Source organism: Desmodus rotundus, chromosome 9 (genome assembly GCF_022682495.2).
Source record: "Desmodus rotundus isolate HL8 chromosome 9, HLdesRot8A.1, whole genome shotgun sequence".
NCBI classification, from domain to species: domain Eukaryota; kingdom Metazoa; phylum Chordata; class Mammalia; order Chiroptera; family Phyllostomidae; genus Desmodus; species Desmodus rotundus.
Genome location: NC_071395.1, coordinates 37152834 through 37173007, shown reverse-complemented (window position 1 = coordinate 37173007; position 20174 = coordinate 37152834). Strand labels below are relative to the sequence as shown.

The following is a 20174-nucleotide window of genomic DNA, read 5'->3' as shown; positions in this document are numbered from 1 at the left end:
GATGACTGTCACGTTCTATGTCGATCTTATCTCAAATTTAAAAACTAACATCATAGTAAATAATTATATTAAAAAGAGAAAGGGGGAGAGAGACACCGTGCTCAGGGCTTCCAGGGGCCACACAGGAGCCCCGTTTCTACAGGTACTGGACAAAGAACGCGGATTATTTGCAACACGCACGACTCCTTTTCATGAGTGTGCGCCACCGCCCTGAATTTCAATCGCTTCAGCAGAGGTTCCTCAGGAACAGGAAGGCTCTGGAAGGTTCTGGAAGGTTCCCTCAGGGCCCGCGGCAAACCCCGCGGGTCTGACTGGAAGTAGCGAGCACCCTGAGGCGGGTTTACAAACAGCTTTGGGCCAAAGCGCTTGACAAACTCGCGCAAGGAAGCGGCCAGGAATATGGAGGCTGCCTGCCGCCAGTCACCCTCGAGCGCGCACATCACCTATCACTTATCACTCAGTCTACACACCCCACCCCACTCTAGGCTTGTCTCGCAGCCCGGCCTCCGCCAGTTTGTTAACGCCCACCCGCGCCCTTTACTCAGCCGGCGCCGGTCCACCCTGCGCTCACTAGTCAGTCTGCACCCACTCCGCGCCCGTCAATCAGTCTCACGCCCGCCCACTTCTCTTACGTCAGTCAGTCTGCGCCCGCCCGCCCTGCGCCGACCTGTCCGTCAGCCAGCCTCGCTCGCGGCCTGGCGGAAGGGGTGGGACTACGGCGCGGTCGCACGCGCCCCATTGGTTAGCTGGGGGGGGGGAAAAACTCAGAGGCGCCGTGAGGCTGGCTCCGCCTCGGGCCCGCAGGGAACGGCGGCGGCGGCGGAGGAGGAGGAGGTGGTGAGCGCGGGCGTGGGTGGCGGCGGCGGCGGCGGCAGCAGCGGCTTGGTCAGCGCGGGTGCCAACGCCGTTGAGCCACCGCGGCCTCCTCGCTCTCCACGCTGGCCTCGGAGACGCCGCGTTGGGGAGGCCGGGCACCCGGTGAGCCCGGCGGGCTGTACTTCGGTCGGCTGGAGATTGAGGCGGCTGGGCCTGGGGGGGTGGGGAGTGGCGAACCACGATAGAGGCCCCTCGGGGCGTTGACCCGTGCTACCGCGGGACCCCCTTGCTCCTGCTGCGTGAGCTCCACCTCTGTTCACTAATCTCCTCTGCTGCATGATGTCCCCCTCTGCAGCCCGAACACCCCTGCTGCCTGAACCCGCCACTCCGCTGCGTGAGCCCCTCTGTGCTGTCCGAACCCCCTCCTCTACTGACTGAACCCCCCGACCCTGCTGCGTGAGCTCCCCTTTGCTGTGCGCACCCCCTTCTGTCGCCCTCCTCTCTGTGTGAACCCTTCCTCTGCTGTTCGAATCCCCGCCTTTCCTGCCTGAATCTCTTCTGCTGATTGAATTCCTTCTCTGCTGCCTTAACCTCCCCCTCCGCCTCTGATGACTGACCTACCTTCGCTGCTGTGGTGAATTCCTCCTTTTTACAAACGACCCCCAGCTCCTTTGCGTTTATGCTGACAGTCCAGCCAGCTTTCCCACTGATGTAAGGAGCCCCTGCAGCTGTCCCGTCCTTCAGGGACATGGCGGCCAAAAGAACAGGCCTTCCCCTCCGATTTTATTTTTTTGCTCTACGGTCAACTGTTAGCTCCCTAAATGGGGGACAGTTGTGCATTTTGTTAAAAATGCTTCCCGTGCTGAGGTCCAAGGCGGCCTTCAGCATAGAGATGATTTATTCAGGAGCCTTTAAAAAATAATCTAGATATAGGGTTTTGGAAGGGAATTTGGCTGTGTTTTAGTTATTAAAAAAACAGGTGTTTCCCTGGGTACCAGGGCCCGTCATCTCTTTTTGGTATCAAGCATCTCCATGCAGGGTTACAACTTGGGGATAAACTCCCATAACCTTTGGCATTAAGGGTTGCATCTGCCTTAAAGTCGCCAGTGAACCGCGTTGGAAACCACCCTGCACATTTTGTTGCAGGGTCCGTCGCACCAGACCTTCAGGCACTGTGTGCCAAATCCTTACCACTTGCCACATGAGTCCAAGTCATGATGGACGCCAAGTATGTCCTCTGCAGATGGAAAGAGCGATTATGGCCTGCAAAGGTGACAGCGTTATTGTCTAATTTCAGGAGTAGAAATGACTTTTCAGGTGACAAACTCTTTATCAAGAGAGACATGGGAGCTTCAGTGGAATAATTGAGCCTGCACAGTTGGCTGCTGTTTCTGTTGGCACCAAACCTCATTCCCCATTTAATGGGGTTTTGGTGGAGTGCTTACAAGGTTAAACTGCTGGAAGTGTCTTTTTTTCACGCTAAGAAAAAAAAAAATTAACAGTCAGCTCTAAAAGGCATGTACGGCTGTAATTCAAGGAAATTTCTGGCAGGGAGCCCTGTGATAGTAAATAATGTGAGGATCTGGGGAGACTTTCCAGCCAAGCGGTAGGAAGAAAATCAAACTGCAAGGCAGAAATCCATCCTTGTCAGGTCTGCCATTGACCTCTTGTGCCTCAGTTTCCCCACCTATAAAATAAGGAAGATGAGACAGTATCTCTGGAGTTTGCACTTGGATATTTAAAGAATTAATATGCTATATTTGTATCTGTTGTCAGTGCTGCTTACTCTGTGTCAACTGTTTGTTGTGTCATAATAACAAGGATTTTTTTTTTTTTTTTTTTTAAACAGGTTTTGGCCAGAACTGAGATATTAACTAAGAGAAAAAAGGAATTTTTTCTAAATGTTCAAATACTTTCCGTAGACAAAAAGTTAAGTGTTAATGGGTTTTTTTATACTATATTCTTCCTTATGAGATTTCTGGTACCTCTCCCTCCCCCCAAAAAAGGGAAGTCCATGTCTAAGGGCTTATTAAATGAACTCTTTAGTTATTGTATCTGGTTAATCCTCATAATGACCGTAGGAGGAAAACAACTGATTCTATTTTATACCAGTTTGGAAAATTGAAGATCTACACAAAGCATTGTGTGTGATCTCCAGAGAGACCAGTACAAAAATATAGTCAATATAAATTACAACAGGGTAAACTCTCATCATTGGTGTTCAAATAGGATTTTTCCTTCCCATGGATTTGTGTGTGTTTTTTTTCTTTACAAATTTGTGTAATAAGCCCATCAGTTTTGAAATATCCGATGTTTGAGCCTGTCCCTCTAATAAACTTAACTTGGCATTCAGAAGGCAGAGCTGTGAGTCTGGCAGTACATTATTGTTTTCTTGATTATCTGGGATAGAAGGACATAAAGTCATCTGGAATGAAGATTAAAATGCTTAGATTGTGTAAGACTGGTATTGTGTGTCTGATGGAATAGCTCCCTATTGTAAACAACAAGTGAGAGGGCTCCCCTGGCAGGTCCACACCCCTTTCAGAGCCTCCCTCTAAGCTCGGTCAGTCCCCAGCTCACTCTCCCTGCTGCTGGGGAGATAATTGAATACTTGAATTTGAAAGGAAAGCACATCCTTTTAAACTAAAACTCACCTGCTGGGCTGTAAACAGCTTTTAGTGGCATTATCTTTACTCTGAAAATATAACAAAAGAGTTATGTGCAGTAGAAAGTAGGATTTGCCTTATAAAAGTCACAATTTGAATTCACTTTTTACTCTTAAATCCAGCCAATCTTTTCCGTCTTAAAAGGGAGAAAAAAAAAAATCATTCACCAGGGTCCTTGTGGCCTCTAACCTCAGGCACATGATTCCTAGTTGGCTTTAATTTAGTTTAAGTGGAAAGTTGAGAAGGAAGGAAACAAGCCAGTTCTTTTGTCATTTGAAGAAAAATGTGTTTGAAAATGTCTCCATGGCCTGTCAGGTATCCAGTAGCGTATGACGGTTGTTTCTGTCCTTGCAGAGTGAGAGTGAAAAGCACTGAAGCCAAGATCTTGAGGAAGTCCCACATCGAAGACATTGCTGCCTTATTGGGTAAGGGTCCGTGAGACCTTAAGAAAGGAAGGGGGAGTTTGGGGACATACATGTAAGGACACAACTCTCCAGGTCAGAATGATCTAACTCGCCAGTTAGTCCTGTCACACAAGGGAACGTGAATTCCCTGAGCTTAAGGAAAGGAACCTTAAACCTTTCTAGAATTTGCCACTAGGGCCAATCTGTGTTTGACTCCCAGAACGGTAGGGTGTCAGGATCTGCTGGTCACATCCATGGCCTCCAGGGAACACAGAACACTGAATGGGTTTGGTTCCTTGAGGAGAGGTGGAAAGAATTTTATTTTATTTTTTCTTTTCCCCCTCATCCTGTGAAATGATGCTGTTGCTCTCTGGTCTATGCCCAAGGCTTCAGAGGCTGTATATTTAAATTCTGAAGCTGAGCCCGGTGGGGAAGGCACTGTGTGACTGGTCTGGCCTGGCATTAGCAGTGCTGGAATTCAGTGACCCCTGCCTTCTTTGCATATTGCATAGGTGGGAGACTTTGCCTGGACCTAGTCCCACCCAGGATTGCTGAGGCACCCCCATTCTCCAGGAAAAACCAACCACAGGCAGGCCTGAGTTTTCTTTCTCCTCAGAGTGTGGGAGCACTTGTCCCACTTGCAAGGGACTGTTTGTCTTGTGCAGGGGTCATTCAGAATTCCTTCCTGTGATGTTTGTAAAATAGGGTCTGTATTCCTATGTCTTTGTAAAAGCATTTTTTTATTGTTCAAAGCAGCGTCCACCCCTGCACACCCTTGGTGTGTCAGCCATCACCTCTTGGTTGTCGCCGTCTGTTTGCTCAGGTCGTGTTGGGGGCCAGTTATTTGTGGGTACCTTTATATGAAACATAAGAGGTCCTGTGTTGATGGAGATTATGCCCTTTGAGCTACAAGATTGCATCTGTCACCTGGTTCCCATGAATAGCGCCAGGTGTGTGCGTGTCGAAATGAATAAACGATGCTGTTGCAGCAGAGAGGCCAGGCTGAACTTAACGCCTCAGGTGCTCTTTCCTGCCCTTGCAAAGAAATACGGAAAATTGACCAGCTCACAAGGAGGCCTCTCCGTACGGTCTTTCCCACCCTACCCTCCATCCCAGAATACAATGCCTTCCAGTTCTTTATTTCTTTGGAGTGGGTTCTCATTGACACTGATTGAATTGGGAGTTGTCAGGCTGCAAGAGGATTTGTGAAACATCTGAATACATTTTGCTGGCAGGATTGTTTAGTAATCTGGAGGAATTAATTTTTGTAACCCACTCAGGTTAGAGTCACTCAGTCTGTTTTTTTAAAAAACAGAGCCCTGCAGCCCTGAACACAGATCCCACAGCCAGCTATGGTTTTGTAGCCCTGTCTCCCTTTGGGGAAGACTGAGAGGAGAAGTGTTAGTCCTCCCTCGAGGTGGAAAACTAGCTACAGAATGAGACCCAGCCTGTAAAGCGATGCTGTGATGGCAGTGCCAGGGCGTCTGGGTGTCACCAGGCTTTGTTTATTTGTCGTCCTTCAGCCTCACAGAGCAAGGTTTCGGCAAAACCTGTGGAGGAGTTGACCTACAGACGGTCGCTTCGAGTGGCTCTGGATGTTTTGAATGAGAGAACCTGTTCGCATCAAGAAAGCTCTTCTAGGGAAGAAGGAACTGCTGTGACTGCCGGAGAGAAGCACGTGGGACTGGCATCCTCACTCTGTGATCCCAACCCTTCGTTTCTTCTCCGTAAGGGGGTGTTGAACAGTTCTGGGCCTGAGAGAAGGGAACGAGTGCACCAGAGGCTGTCACGTTCGTGCACTAGTGAAAGTGACCTCAAGTGCCAAGTGGACCACACAAAAAGGATTGGGGAAAGTGAAAGCCCACTTGCCCTGGTGGTCTCCGCCGGAGGTGGTTCTCAGGACCGGAGTAGATCAAGAATACACCTCGAAAATGGGACGACGCTGAGTAAAAAGGGAAGAAATTGGGCACAGGAGCCCAGTGGATGTCGGAATGGCCCTTCCCTTCCAGTGGGAGATGGGGAAAGAAAGACTGAGGAAGAGGCAGGCAGCCCAGCAGCCCAGAGCTTACCTTCTGCAGTTGGGGAGCAGGGTCTGTGTGCCAAAGGGCGCCATCCAGGTTTGCCATCAGGCAGCCCAAGTATGCACCCAGCCTGCCCGGATTCTCAAGACCCACCCCCTAAGCAGCTGTGCCCTGGTGGCAGCCAGAGGTCCGGGCCAAGGGGATGCATGATTCTGCGCAGTGCCAGTAGGTCCGCCCCCCTCACTCCTTCGGAGGACACACGTCTTCCTGTCCTGGAGGAAGGTAGGTTTGTCCCACCATTGGGACAGGGTGGGGTTCTGGTCCTCCCTCAGCCAGATTAGGAGCTAGGCCCCCGAGTGTTTTTTTAAACCAGATCTTAATGAGATCAGTACCAGAATAGATCAGACAGATTTCCCAATTCCTTTTTGTCTGCCTCTCCCCCTGGGCTGTAATGACTCCTACTTCTCACTATATTTGTGTCACTATATTCATGTCATTATTTTCGTTGGGAAGGGGAGGAAGGGGACAGAGCGGGGCCCCGGGCAGCTTGCCTACTGTCCTGTGGAGCCCTGTTGTGGGAAGCATGGTGGTTGTGAAAATGCTCCCTCTGTCCTCAGGATTAACTGCTTTACTTTTTAACTTTTTATTTCTTTAGTAAAACTTTAAAAATTTTACTTATTTACTATTAGACAAAGGGGAAGGGAGAAAGGGAGAGAAACATTGACGTGCGAGAGATACATCGATCAGTTGTCTCTCGCATGCCCCCAACTAGGGACCTGGCCCTCACCCCAGGCATGAGCCCTGGCTGAGAAGGAAAGTGGTAACCTTTTGGTTCGCAGGCCAGCGCTCAAAAAAATCCACTGAGCCACACCAGCTAGGGCTAATATTTATTTCTTAATTTTTTAATTTTTTATTGATTTGAGAGAAAGAAATATCGCGTTGTAGTTTCACTTACTTACTGTTCTTTGTACCTGTCCTGACTGGGGGTTGAACCTGCAATGTATATCGGGCGTGAACCTTGGTGTATTGGTACAACCTAACCAACCTTTGCTAGCCGGGTCTAATTCCTTCTTAAACTGTTGCAGAAGTGAGAACACAGGAATCTCAAACTGATGAACTCCTGACTTCTCAGGAATTCCTGTATAGACACATTCTGTGCCATTGCAGTTGGGCGCTGTGATTTTTTTTCCATTTTCACATTGTAGCAACCCACTTACTTTTGAAATGCTAATTAGGATATTTTCATTTCTGCTTCCCAGGGTGTCTCAAGTTTACTTGCTACCCACCTACTGCCCAGAGTTCTGCCCTAAGTCTAAACTTCCTTCATGAGGCCCGCACCTTGGCATATTCACAGGCTGCATCATCTCCTCCCAGAACACGGGTTCTCACCTCCCCGTGTTCAGAGTACAGCCCTGCCTTGTCCCCCAGTTGTACCCCCATCTCTGACATCCACTGAGAGCTTCACACTGGAAACAAATAAGCCCCACAAAAGGGATCCTGCCAGAATCCAGTCACCCTACTGTGACTTCCCATTGCTCTTGTGCCTTCCAGCTTCAGTGTGAAAGGCGCCCCCCCTCTCTGTCACCCTGTCTCATTTATTTGTCTTTTAAATGCCCTCTAACGGAAGTGCACCCCACTTGAATCAGGCAGTGTGGAAGTCTGTGTAACATGGGATCTGTTCTCACTGATGGTCACGGTCACGAAGTGTTTTTCTTGGGAAGAGCCAGTGACCATGGGAGTCTAATCTGACATTGTTGGCAGACCGGCAGTCTTCTGAAGAGTCCATGGAGTTAGAGCCCATTAATTCCATCCTGGAGGAGGAAGAAGAGGATGAGGAACTCCCAAGAATCCTTTTATATCATGGTGAGGCAAGAGAATGACCCGGGGGTTGGGAGTGGGGGGAGGCACGCCCTCAGGTGTCTCCGCCTTTGGGAGGAAGTGTGCATTCTTGAACCACTGGGAAACCTTTGCTGGAAGGTCTCTTACTCTTTCATTTTTCTCCTGCTGAGCCAAGACCTTGGGAAGTGCCACACTTCCCGTTCCTTGCCTTAAGCTTAACCACACAAAGGAAGGAGGGACTCTTTGTTAGCATATGGCTTCCTTCCCTTATCCTGCTGTCCCCTTGTTGGAATAGTACTACTGAGTGAACAGGTGAGAGCTCCCCTCGCAGGCTTTTGGAGATGGCACCTGTGTGTCTTTCAGAGGCAGTAGTTTGCGCCCTCCACACATGCTGCCTGCTCTGAGCAGACCACCTTGAACACATCTGCTAGGGACCCACAGTCAGTTCGGTCATGAAAAAAGCGATTGAGGACCAGTTCCCTTGTTAGACTCGCCCATTAACCTCTTGTGTTAACAGAATCTAGCCTGTGTTTTTTCTTTTAACCTTTTAATTTTGAAAGAATTACAGATTCACAGGATGTTGCAGAAATAGCACAGGGACAGATGGAGACCTGTCCCCCAGCTTCCCAATGGCAACAGCCTACAAGATCAGGAAGCCATGATGCGGGTACAGCCCCAGGGTGTCACCAGTCTCCCGTGCTGCCCAAGTCCCCTCAAGTCCCCTCGTCATAGCCTCTTCTCCCAACCACTGAGTGCTCTTTTCTCACTGTCATTGGACTGGCGGGTTGGCATTTCCTTTTTTTTTTTTTTAACTTAATGGTGATTTAGACATTTTCCATTTCCACATGGTATTCTGATTATCTTCTGTGGAAACTAGAACTAGTTACTGTTTACTAGGAAGGATGGGCAGTCACATACTGAGCCGCCTCCACTCAGTACAGGGTGCAGAGATTGTCCCACAACTATGGGGGACAGTGTCTGTGACACATGCTTCTGGGAAATAACTCCAGCATAAGCTCCTTGAGCAGGGCTTCCTAGGCCACTGCTTTTTTCCAAAGGGGCATTTCTGCCCCATCTGCCACAAGATGCGGGTCAGGTTGCCTAGGCCGCCAAAACCTGAATGTTTGCTTTTTCTCCTGGTTTCTGCTTCCATTTGTTTTGGGTTTTGCCCGTAATCCTGATTGTCTGTCTGGCTGTTTACCCTCGGTCTCTGAATTGGCCGTCTGCACCCTGACCCATTGTCCTCCGAGAAAGGGAGGCTTCTCATGGGGGTAACAGCCCCTCATAGACCTGTGGAGGGCGGCTTCCCAGTCTGCTTCTGTCCTCCCTCACTCCTGCTTCTTACTATGCAGCGTTTGAACCGCTAGGTCGTCGGCCCGCACGACTTCCCCTTCTCACCGCAGTGTCGGATGGGGGATCCTGGCTCTGGGTCAAATACCAGCCTCTTTTCTCCAAGGTTTTGTTGCCCAGTTTTTAAACATTTAAATTACTTACTCATTGGGGAGGTTTTGGTGGAATTCAGTTTAATTTTGTTCAGAAATAATTTTGTAAGTCTCTGATGATTATTTAAATAATTCTCTTTCCCCTTAAAAGCCCTCAGTTTCTCACAGATGAGCTTCTCAGAAACTGAGTTTTCACATCGGGTTTTCATTATGTACCATTGGCTTCATTTTGGTTTTCTACCAACACTTTTTTTTTTAATGTTTATTTTGGAATAATTTGAGACTTACAGACATTGCTAACACGATACAGAGTCCCTGCTACCAGCTTCCCCTATTTCGCCACCTTTGTGACTGTGGCATATTGTCACCATTAGGAAACCAGTGTGGTGCCAGCCATTGAGCGTGCTCATAATCAGCCCTGAGATTCTGGGGTGGGAGTTAAATACCTTTCCAGTGCTTTATGTGAATTGTGTTAACAACACGTTTAAACACTGTCGCAGTAACTGTGTTTTCTCAAGCTGATGGATTTGCTGCTTGACATGGATCTGACTCTTCTTTTCCTTTTGTTTTCCTTTTTAATTCTAGAACCACGTTCATTTGAAGTAGGAATGTTGGTCTGGCTTAAATACCAAAAATACCCCTTCTGGCCCGCGGTGGTAAGAACAACTCTATTTCCTAAGTGCAGTTACTGAGTCCCCTAGACATTTGGACCTGGGCAAATGTTTTTACCATTTAATTATTACTACGAAAAGTGATGGGCTGACAAGCAAGATTTCTGGAGACACCTGTACCTAAATAAAGGGAATTTAGTAGTTGTGTCACCAATGAGGGTAAGATTTACAGGTCCAATTTTTACCAACCAGGCTTGGAAAAACCTGCCTGAAAAAAATGTCCACAGTTTGCTTATTTTAAATGTTGTACATTTCAGAGTTTTTCCCTGTGGGTGATTTTGGTTTGCTTTTTTTTTTTTTAATACTCACCCGAGAACATTTTTTTAGAGAGGGAAAGAGAGAGATACCGATATGAGAGAGAAGCATTGATTGGCTGCCTCCTGTATGCACCCAGAATGTGGATGGAACCTGCAACCTTTTGGTTATGGGTTGACGCTCCAACCAGCTGAGTCACACCATCCAGAGCTTCTTGTGGGAGCTTTTTAATCTTTCAGATTTGGGGGTAGGAAGTGTTGTCTGTATCAAAACAAGCATTTGAGATACTTCCCAGTGCCCCATTGTGGTGAATGAGCTTAAATGTAGCCAAGTTTGTGGCTTTGCTTTCTGTCCACGCCAGGCATTGTAAACGGTAAGTGTATTGTTTAGGCAAAGGCACTGTCTTGGCTACTCTCACCCCTTCATTTCCCCTTTTATCCTCCTCCAGCTAAGACAGGATCTGCACGATTCTTATCATTTATAGTGAGAGACGATGGCTTTTAAATTGGGAAGGTATTATCGAAGCCAGGAGCAGCTGTGTTGTCTGGATGAGTGACCTGCAGTCACAGGGCCTTCTGGTATAGGGCGGCATGGCTACGGGGAGGGCAGACCCAGACCAGAAGTGTTTATGGGTAGAATTTGTACCTTGAACACACATCTGGTGAGCCCGGCGTCTCACACAGCCCCTGGCACAGTTGTGGTGGCCGTTTATTGGGCCCTCCCTCCTCCCTCCAGCACCCACTTTCCAGCAGGTGTCGCATCCTGCCTGCAGTAGGCACCCTTTTTCCAGCCCTTTCCTTGTTTTCACCAGTTCCCTGGAGGCCCCTCTGGTTAACAGGTCAGCAACATGACAAATTCTTGGGGTGACGTTTCTGGGGCGTGAGTGTCCGTGGCCACACTTGCCAGTAAACCCTGTGTGCAGCCTGTGAGGCACTACAGAAAGGGGCTCCTTGGCCTCACAGTCTGAGATTGCGGGTTTGGGCCCGACCCTGCCTCCGTCTCATGCCCTGGGCTGATCCCGAACGAGCCCTGCTCTTCCGTGGGGTAGTCGGTCATGACAGTTATGTGGAGATGGCCGGCAGAAGCAGGTGTGGTTGTCATTTAAACATCTAAGAAAACCATGTCTGATTCTGCTCAGTTGTGAAGCCTCTCAGAGCCATGCATGCAACAAAATTTGGGCAGTCCCTGGGAGTGTTACCATGCGGGCTTCACTTCTGTCCCCCAGTCAGTGGCATTCCCTGTCACACATACCACTTGGTCACCTCTTGCTCAACGAGATGGTGTCAGAAAAATATTTAAAACCCACGGTTCCTCCTGCTTTGATGCTTTGTTTTCTTGGCTTCACCCACAGGTCAAGAGCATCAGGCGGAGAGACAAGAAAGCAAGTGTGCTTTTCATTGAAGGACACATGGACCCAAAAGGACGAGGGTGAGCCCACTGTCCCGGCTCTTTACGGATGTTTCCTGGAGTAGGATCAGGAAGCAGGCATCTGGGGTGGGGTTGCCAGGTTCCGCAGCTCAGTTTTCCCACCTTGATTTGTTGGCTTTGAAAGGCCGTCAAACAAGATGAGCATCCGACCCCCATTTTCCACGAATTAGCAAAGGCAGCTCCCTTCATGCAGGTCATAAGCAGCAAACCTGACGCAGTCTGAGTTTTGCCATGTGGGTCGTTGCCCGTCTTTCTGCACTTGCCCTTTGTCACTGGGTAAGAACGCACACAATGTGTCACTCTATTCCCAGTGGGCTCTAAAGGCACCACGTCCCTCATCACTTAGGTGACTGTGGAGCTGGTCCTCTCTGACCCTCTATCATTTGTGTGCTGCCACCCCTCCCTTGGTCACCAGCAATGTGGAGGTTGGGCCCTGGTATCTGCCTGTCCTGCACAGCAGCCCCAGCTATGTCCCTGTAAGTACCATTCAAGGGTACCCATCACTCCAAGGCCTGGCTTCAAGGGGCTACCTCAAGCAGCTGGTTACAGCAGTTGTCTTGGGTGCTCTGGTCTGGCAGAAGCCCCAGCGTGGCTCCTACCAACTTTGTCAGAGGAAGAGAGTGTCTTTTAGGTCATGTAGTGTCTTCCATTCATGTAACCTTTCCTCTGCTTCCTGCAGCATCACTGTGCCTCTTAGGAGGCTGAAGCACTTCGACTGTAAAGAGAAACAGGCACTTCTGGTAGGTGGCTTGTTATCTGTGCTTCACTAAATAGTTCCCTTGTGATTGGTGACAATGTCTTTTGTGGGGTCTTTATCGTGGGGTACTAGGTGCCTGCCCTGCCGGCTCTTGCCACTACCCTTGTGGGTCCCTGCATGGGACTCTCAATCACGCAGGAGCTTGCTACCTGTCTGCCCTGTTGTTCAGGGGTGGAAACTGAGGCTGTGGTACGAGGAACCATTTGTCCAGGGCTGGGGCGGGTTAGGTGGCAGAGCCTGGGTGCAAGACTGGCTCCTTCTAAGTCCTCTCCCCCCAGTTGGGATGAGGCACCAAGGCACCTTAGAGTAGGGACCCCACCTCACGTGGCGCCTGAGTACTGCTTGAGTTGGGGCCAGGACACTCCCTAGGGTACCTCCTGTGCTTCCAGTGGCTGCTTGCCCCCATTCTATGATCAGCTTTGTTATATACATGAGTCCATGAACTATGAGGGGCTGCTCCATTCAAAATGCTGACTGTTGAGCCTCAAAATACTGCCTTTTGTTTCAGCTTTCAAAAATACCAAAACTGGGCTGGTGGGGAGATTCCTGCCTAAACCCTGCTATAGGGGTTCCCACAGCAGTTGCCAGGGTTTCCTGGGTTTCCAGGTTGGGAAGCAGTCTGTGTCTGAGCCATATTCTCAGTGCTGGGACCTGGGAAGCTCGTTGCCCATGCCCGCCCTTTTCCCCTGAGGATAGCAGGCCTTGGACTGCAGGGGTGGGTGAGTGTTTAGAAGATTGGTACCCATACCAGACCCCGGCCCTTTTATTTCCAATTTGCCCATATCCACAACACGAGCCTCGCTCCACCTGTCTTGTCTGTTCAAGTTTGTTCACTGCAACATCTAACCCACAACCAACACCAGGCACCTGGTCCCTATCAGTGCCTGTCAGTGGAGCCTGGTTCTGGAAGGGGTCTGATTCCATGACTCCCTGAATGCCAATCTGCTTATATAGGGAGCTGCTCACCCAGCCTTCCAGGCCAGGAGTTGCATGACTCCTCTAAGTGCTGTGTGCATTCTTAGGGTCCTGTAGCTTTCCCACAGAGGGTGCAGAAGGGAGCGGGAGTCTTGCTCTGAGATGTTACAAGATGGCACATGGGCCTCTTGTGGTCCAGATGCCTGGAGGACATCCATGGCTGGCTTCCCATTACCCAGGTTTACCTGAGATGGGTGTGTAGGGGAGCACAAGGGGCCGGTTCCTCTGAGTAGCAGTGAGCAGCACCTCCCAGGGGTGGATGTGTTGCCTATTCTGGGTTGTTGATGGATTCTCACAACCTCCACTGACCCTTGCGTGACTGTCACTGTTTTGTGGCATCTGTAGGGCCTTGTGTATCTCCTTTCCTGAGGAGCCACACTGCCTACCATCCCAGGTGCCAGACAGTGAGCCCTTATCTCCCCACCCCCAGAGCTGTTTGCTCTGCTGGCATCCCTTGCCTGCCTCATTCAGCGACCACAGGCGGGGAGGCTGGGCCAAAACAGTGGTAACTCAGGATGTGGGTCTCAGGTTCTCTTGAGCCTGTGGACATTTCTTGGAAGCTTGTCCCAGCTCAGAAAGCCTCACCGGTTGTATTATCCTTGATTTGTTAGTGGCTGAGTGTCCCTCCCTCCATCCTTATGCTGCCGTGCTTCAAGTTCTGGGCACACAGACATCTCTCAGAAGGATTTATTTCACATGATTTTAATGTCTCCCTATGGTGGTCATGGTAACTGCAATTTTGAATGTTTATCTACCTTCCTCTTCTTAGAGCCTTCAAGTCTCTGGCCCAGAGCCAGGCTCACAAAGGCCCATTTTGTGAGCAGCCCAGCCCCAGACCTGGGCCTTGGCAGGCTTTCCCTGCAGGCCTTGGGAACCTGGCCCAGGAGCGCCTACCAGGTACCAGGCACTGAGGACAAGGGCACTGAGATAGCAGGCAGTGAGTGGTGAGGAGCCCAGCAGACTCCCATTGACACTTGCTGGCTCTCTCGTTACAGAACAAGGCCAAGGAGGACTTTGACCAGGCCATTGGCTGGTGCGTCTCCCTGATCACTGACTACAGGGTCCGGCTTGGTATGTGGGACCTCCATGGCATCAGACAGAGGGAGTGGGCAGGGACAGCAGACCCTCCTTTGCAGACTCTAGGGAGGGCTGAGCACAGCCCATTCCCCATGGTAGTCTGGCCAGGCTCCTGACAGTCGTGTCCCCAGCACAGGTGGGTGAGCAGGTGCCCAGGCAGAGGTGGGGATGTTGGGCATAGACAAAAGGCCTTTGAACCAGAACAGGTTTCAGTCCACCCCAAGTTAGGCTGTTGGGAATCTGAATCAGGCTTGTTAGCAGAAATGCCTGGCCTTTTGGGGGGCCCCAGGCTCTGTGCTGCTCCAGCCCTCTTGCTGGATGGGGTCTGCTTGGACCTGAAACATGACCCTACACCTAGGAGATTCCAGAGTGTACTTCCTGTGTGACATGCCTTCTCCCATCCTTTCTCCTCTGCAGGTTGCGGTTCCTTCTCTGGCTCTTTTCTGGAATATTATGCAGCTGATATAAGTAAGTCCACCAGTTCCTCTTGAAAAGCATGGCCCATTTTTTAGTCTAAAAGCAAGAGGTGTCCTGAGCCTGCTCCTGGGTAGTAGGACTGTGCAGCCTTGCCCAGTGTCCACGGAGCACCCCCGGGTCTCCGCTCCCTGCTGTAGGGGCCTGGATGGCAGGTCCACATCCAAAACTGCCCTGTCTGTGCTGACACCCAAGTGTTAAAATACACGAACAGCACTTTCCTTATTGCTTTGTGTTGTCAGTTACTGACAGCCATACACTGTCCCATTCCTTCTGTCCTTAAAGAGGGAGATAGATGAGTTAATGCTTCTTTAGGGGGGTTGAAGGGGCTCTGCTCTTTCAGGTTAAACTTGGCTGAAGGGCAGAGTTGGGAGAGAGAAGAGGGCTCCTGATAAATGAAAAGCTCTTTAGGAATGTGGCTGTTCCAGTATCCCTAGGGCCTGGGGCCTTCCCCACCCCCGCAGAATGCAGTGAATGGAACCCCACCTGGCTGGGTGGTGGTCCCATGTATGTGTACCTTCTCTGCAGGCTATCCTGTGCGCAAGTCCATCCAGCAAGACGTCTTAGGGACCCAGTTCCCTCAGCTCTGCCAGGAGGACCCCGAGATGCCTATGGCCGGGAGCCCCTGGGGCAGAAGGCAGCCCTGCAGAAAAGTCCTGCCCGACCGGTCACGGGCTGCCCGGGACCGTGCCAACCAGAAGCTGGTTGAGTATATCGTGAAGGCTAGGGGTGCTGAGAGCCATCTGCAGGCCATCTTGAGGAACACAAAGCCATCCAGGTGGCTGAACACGTTTCTGAACTCGGGGCAATACATGACGTGTGTGGAGACGTACCTGGAGGATGAGGAACAGCTGGACCTGGTGGTGAAGTACTTGCAGGGGGTCTACCAGGAGACGGGTAGCAGGATGCTGACACAGATCAATGGCGACAGAATTCGCTTCATCCTGGACGTTCTTCTGCCTGAAGTGAGTGGCCAGCAGGGCGCTCTGTGTGTGAGGGTGGTGGGGGTCTGCGATGTGGCCTCAGCCAGAACCCCGGCCCAACTTTGCCCAAGCATGGGCTGCATGGGGCGTGGGGCGGTTTGGTGCTGGGGTATCACTGTCCCAAACCCTGCCTGGAGTCCTTTGCGTAATGGAGCCCAGCACTCGCCTAGCTACTCTGTGGGCGGTGGCACAGAGCTGGATGTTCTGATTTCGTTGTCAGCCCTGGGAGAATGAGATGCGGGCGTCATCTACATGCACGGGTAGTAAATGTTCCAGGATTTACTCAGGAAAGGCGAGTTTTTTTAACTTTCCTCAGTGTTGGGGCTGGGCTGGGCAAGGAACAGATACGGCTCCTCAGTTACCGTTAAGTTCAGAGAGGGTGCTGCCTGGCATGTAGACACAGTGTGCACAAGACATTGTCAAATGCAAGTATGTTGAACTTTGTGGAAAGAAAGTCAAATATATGCAAAAACAAAAGGAAGTCGTGAGCCCTTACGTGTTCATCTCTTGGCATCGAGGGTGTGGGGCCAGCGATGCTGCTCCATACCCCACAGTGCCCAGGACGGCCCCGCAGAGACCCAGCGCTTATGTTTGTTTCAACAGTAAACTCAAAAATTTTCAAAAATGCACTTGTTTGGGTGCTGCTTTTCATTACATGTTTTTAGTGACAGGAACTCTCATTGAGTCCAAAAGGTAATGTTACTGATTTAATTCATAAACTTTATGACAAGCAGAGCTGTCCCGGGTTTCATCCATATCTTTTGAGCCATTAACGGGGATGTGTCTGGAGGCCAGCATGGGGTCAAACTGGCCCCATGTGGATTTCAGAGTTTAGCACCACAACTGGTCTGGCCCAGTGTTGACCTGTCCCCCTCCTGCAGGCCATCATCTGTGCAATCTCTGCTGTGGACGCGGTAGATTACAAGACAGCCGAGGAGAAGTACATCAAAGGACCTTTGCTGAGCTACCGGTAGGCTGCTCGGGGCCCTGCCCCAACCATCTTCCATCTTCGCAGCTTATCTTCCAAGGCTTGTGTGTGCACACACGCTAGCATCTGAAATGAGGCCCCTCTTCTTGACATGTTGGTCCAGGTGCCCACTTGAGTCACATAAACTTGAAAATATACATTAACTCTTGGCTGATGAATTGCCAGAGAAACCCAGTAAAGCCGGTAGTGAAAGTTCTGTCCTCTGGCCAGTTTGGGCCACGGGCCCTGGCCCCTGAAATGGACACAAGCCCAGGGCCCACATAGGAGGCCTGTAGGGGCAGCCAGGGTGACCACTGGACGTGTGCTCAGGCCTCTCTACCTAATCTCCTGTTGCTGGGGGCTGATGTTTGTATATCCGACTCTCTCCCCTGTTGCTGCAGAGCCATGGCTATTTGAGAACAGGCAGCACTTGGCCTGATGGGTCTTCGCCAGTTAGAGAAGGCTCTGATCAAGATGTTTCTCTCACATTGGTATGGTTAGCTGACCTTGGAGTTCTGGCCCCAGAGCCCCTAATCCCATCTGGGCGTGCTGCCAGGCCTTGCTGGGAACAGACTTGACCGTGTGCCAGTGACAGGCTGAAGACTCAACTAGAGTCACAGGCCAGGGGCTCTGTCCAGGGTCGCCTAGGCACTCATGGGACATTCAGCGTTGAAGACGCTCAGCTTCCTTCCCAGGAAGGGCCCCAGCATATGCAGGGGATTAGGAGGGCTACCTATCAGCTGCAGTGGATGACAGGCTTTCTGTGCCGCTGCCCACAGAAGGGTCACTTGGCTCTGTGTGCAGTTGTCTTGGACCCTGGCCTGGTGGCTCGGTTGGAGGGTTCTATACACCAGAAGGTTGTGGGTGCTATTCCGGGTCAGGGCACATACCTGGGTTCCATGTTTGATCCCCAGTCAGATCCCATAAAAGGCAGCCGACTGATGTTTCTCTCTCACATCAACGTTTCTCTCTCTTCCTCTCTCTAAAATCAATAATATAAAATATCCTCGGATGAGGATTAAAAAAAAAAAAAAAGATAGTGGTCTTGGCAGTGGAGGGCAGAGCAGCAGCGCCTCCGAGCTCAGCCTTTGCTCCTGTGACTGCATCCCCATGCCCTTCCTTCTGTTTTCTTTTTTCAAAAGATTTTATTTATTTATTTTTAGAGAGAGCAGAAGGGAGAGAGAAAGAGGGAAACATTGATGTGCAAGAGAAACATCAGTTGGCTGCCTCTCACATGCCCCACCAGGGACCTGCCCTGTAACCCAGGCATGTGCCCTGGCTAGGAATCGAACCAGCGACCTTTTGGTTTGCAGGCTGGCACTCAACCCACTGAGCCACACCAGCTAGGGCTCCACACCCTCCCTTCTACTGGCTTGCCAACATTAAGAATGTTAGGAGTTCTTTGCTACTTCTGTCTGCCAGGAACATGTGAAATGCCCTTGAAAATGGGGTTCACTGGCTGACATCACTGAATTTGGGTGAAAACACAGGCCCCATTTTATTCCCTCAGGGACACGGTCTAAGGAACATGATTAGTGATTGTCCTTTCTATCCTTTGGCCCGTTTTCATCCTCATGGCCCATCTGTCTGTCATGGGATCCGTCCACCTTTGTGTTCCTCTCGTCTTGTAAATTAAGAGGTCGTGCACACACCCGGCTTTATTACACTCTGCATGGCGGAGGTGTGTGAACTGTGAGCAGTGTGTGTGTGCTGTTTCTGACATGCTCTTTTTCAGGCTGCCTGTGTTCCTCGTCTTGACTTGACGCATGCGTACTTACCTTGCCGATGTTCCCATGTTCTGCCAGGCCCCCTCAGAATCAGTGTTCCTTGTCTCCCCTTATCCTGAATGCAGTGGCCAGCCGAGTGATTGCTAACACACGTTTCTTAACAGGGAGTTACTTAATAAGGATAATGTGATATTTCAGACTTCTAAAAAGTATTTTTACTTAGTTGTGGTAAAATCTACATAACACAACTCCACCACCTTAACCATTTTTAAGAGCACAGTTCAGTGACATTGAACACATTCACACTGTTACGCAGCCATCACTGCCATCATTTCCAGAACTTTCCATCTTCTCAACCTGAAACTCTGCCCCTATCATATACCACCTCCTCTGTTTCATGCTCCTTAAAATATGATTGATTACTAAAATGAAGATGTCATTTTTTGTCTTCTGAAGGGAAAAAGAGATGTTTGACAACCAGCTCCTAGAAGAAAGGAGCCAGCGATGCTGATGTGGGACAGCGCCGCCAGGTGGTCGTGAGGGTCGCTGGAGGCCCCTGTCCTGTTGAACGCGCACTCTGAAGACGGGGCTGGGGAGATGTGTGTCTCAGATATATCTGTGGGCTCTATTTTCCCGGCTTGTTGGGGAAGGTACAGTTCTTGAAAGGCTTTTAGAAGGACAAAAATGACTTATTTTGCTTTATATCATTACTCGTGACTGTATGGAATAGTTTAATATAAGGTACACATTTGTCTTTTTATGTTAAAAAGCATTGTATCCGATATTAAACAGGAGTTTAAAAAAAAGTTTGATATGAATGTATAGCTCCAGAGACATTGTATATTTTTCCATTCCCCCCCCTTCTTTGTGTGGTTTCCTCTTAATGTTGTTCCTGAGTTTGGTATGCTTCCTTGTACACTTTTTGAGGAGAACTAGTGTTTATAAAAGATGGAACCAAAGACAGCTGCCTTCTCATGCTTTAGCATTTGTGGTGTTGGTTGTGCATGACAAGATATGGACATAAATCTTTCCATGGCCTCTTTCCCCTCGGTCTCATGTGGGGGGTCTCTGCTCCAGACGAATGCCTAGGCCGCCCATCTGCTGTGGGTGTCCATGCAGGACAGCATCTGTCCAAGTTCTGGGCATTGTTACCACCCAGCCAGCCCTGCAGTCTCAGTAGTCTGCGTGGGTAGCAGTGATGATCCTGTGTGTTCGCTGCTCCGACACAGACAGCCAAGGTCGTCATGCACAGGTCTTTGGGCCCGGCTCTTTGTCTGGAAGCCACAGAATCGGGCCTGCCCGAAGCAGGAGTCAGGTCTCAGGGCCCCAAGGGTCCCTGGCTTGGGACCCTAGCTGTGTACAGACCCACGCCTCGTTTTCACTTGGCCAGGCCTCGATCATGGGTACCAATCCGAGCCACACACCAGTGAGTTAGTTATTCTAAGCTGGTGTGGCAGTAAACATAGGTGACATTAACTTCAAGGCCCTGTACCATTGTCTGTGACCTGGATTCACTGTCACCCCTGGGCTGAGGTCAATGCCCTCTCTCCTGATGTCCCCCTCGCCTGACAGGAACTACTGCAGAGGACAGTCAAGGAGATTCTCATGGGATGCGCAAGGGTGGGTGCCTTGGTTCCGCAAGAGGTCTGAAGGAGTTGTAGAAACCACCTCT

General features: G+C 50.2%; 1 protein-coding gene across 2 annotated transcripts; it reads left to right on the top strand.

Moving 5' to 3' along the window:
* Positions 1–769: 769 nt before the first annotated feature.
* PWWP3A (PWWP domain containing 3A, DNA repair factor) lies at positions 770–19465 on the top strand. Of its 2 annotated transcripts, none has more exons than XM_053911375.1 (14): positions 770–837; positions 1963–2087; positions 2666–2745; positions 3837–3907; positions 5410–6189; positions 7669–7770; positions 9774–9844; positions 11466–11542; positions 12222–12282; positions 14270–14345; positions 14769–14819; positions 15354–15790; positions 16690–16778; positions 18959–19465. In XM_053911375.1, the coding sequence occupies exons 2-14, from the start codon at positions 2031–2033 to the stop codon at positions 19011–19013; spliced, it is 2007 nt and encodes a 668-aa protein (XP_053767350.1). In that variant the 5' UTR covers positions 770–837; positions 1963–2030; the 3' UTR covers positions 19014–19465. The 2 variants fall into 2 exon arrangements, with proteins under 2 accessions (XP_053767350.1, XP_053767349.1); XM_053911374.2 differs by having other exon boundaries at positions 784–978.
* Positions 19466–20174: the final 709 nt, after the last annotated feature.

Excerpts from the sequence above, each read along its gene's own strand:
- PWWP3A (XM_053911375.1), top strand. The coding sequence starts at position 2,031 with ATGATGGACGCCAAGTATGTCCTCTGCAGATGGAAAGAGCGATTATGG. Across the intron at positions 9,845-11,465 it reads ACCCCTTCTGGCCCGCGGTG|GTCAAGAGCATCAGGCGGAG; the intron begins GTAAGAACAACT and ends CTTCACCCACAG. Across the intron at positions 16,779-18,958 it reads GGACCTTTGCTGAGCTACCG|GGAAAAAGAGATGTTTGACA; the intron begins GTAGGCTGCTCG and ends TGTCTTCTGAAG.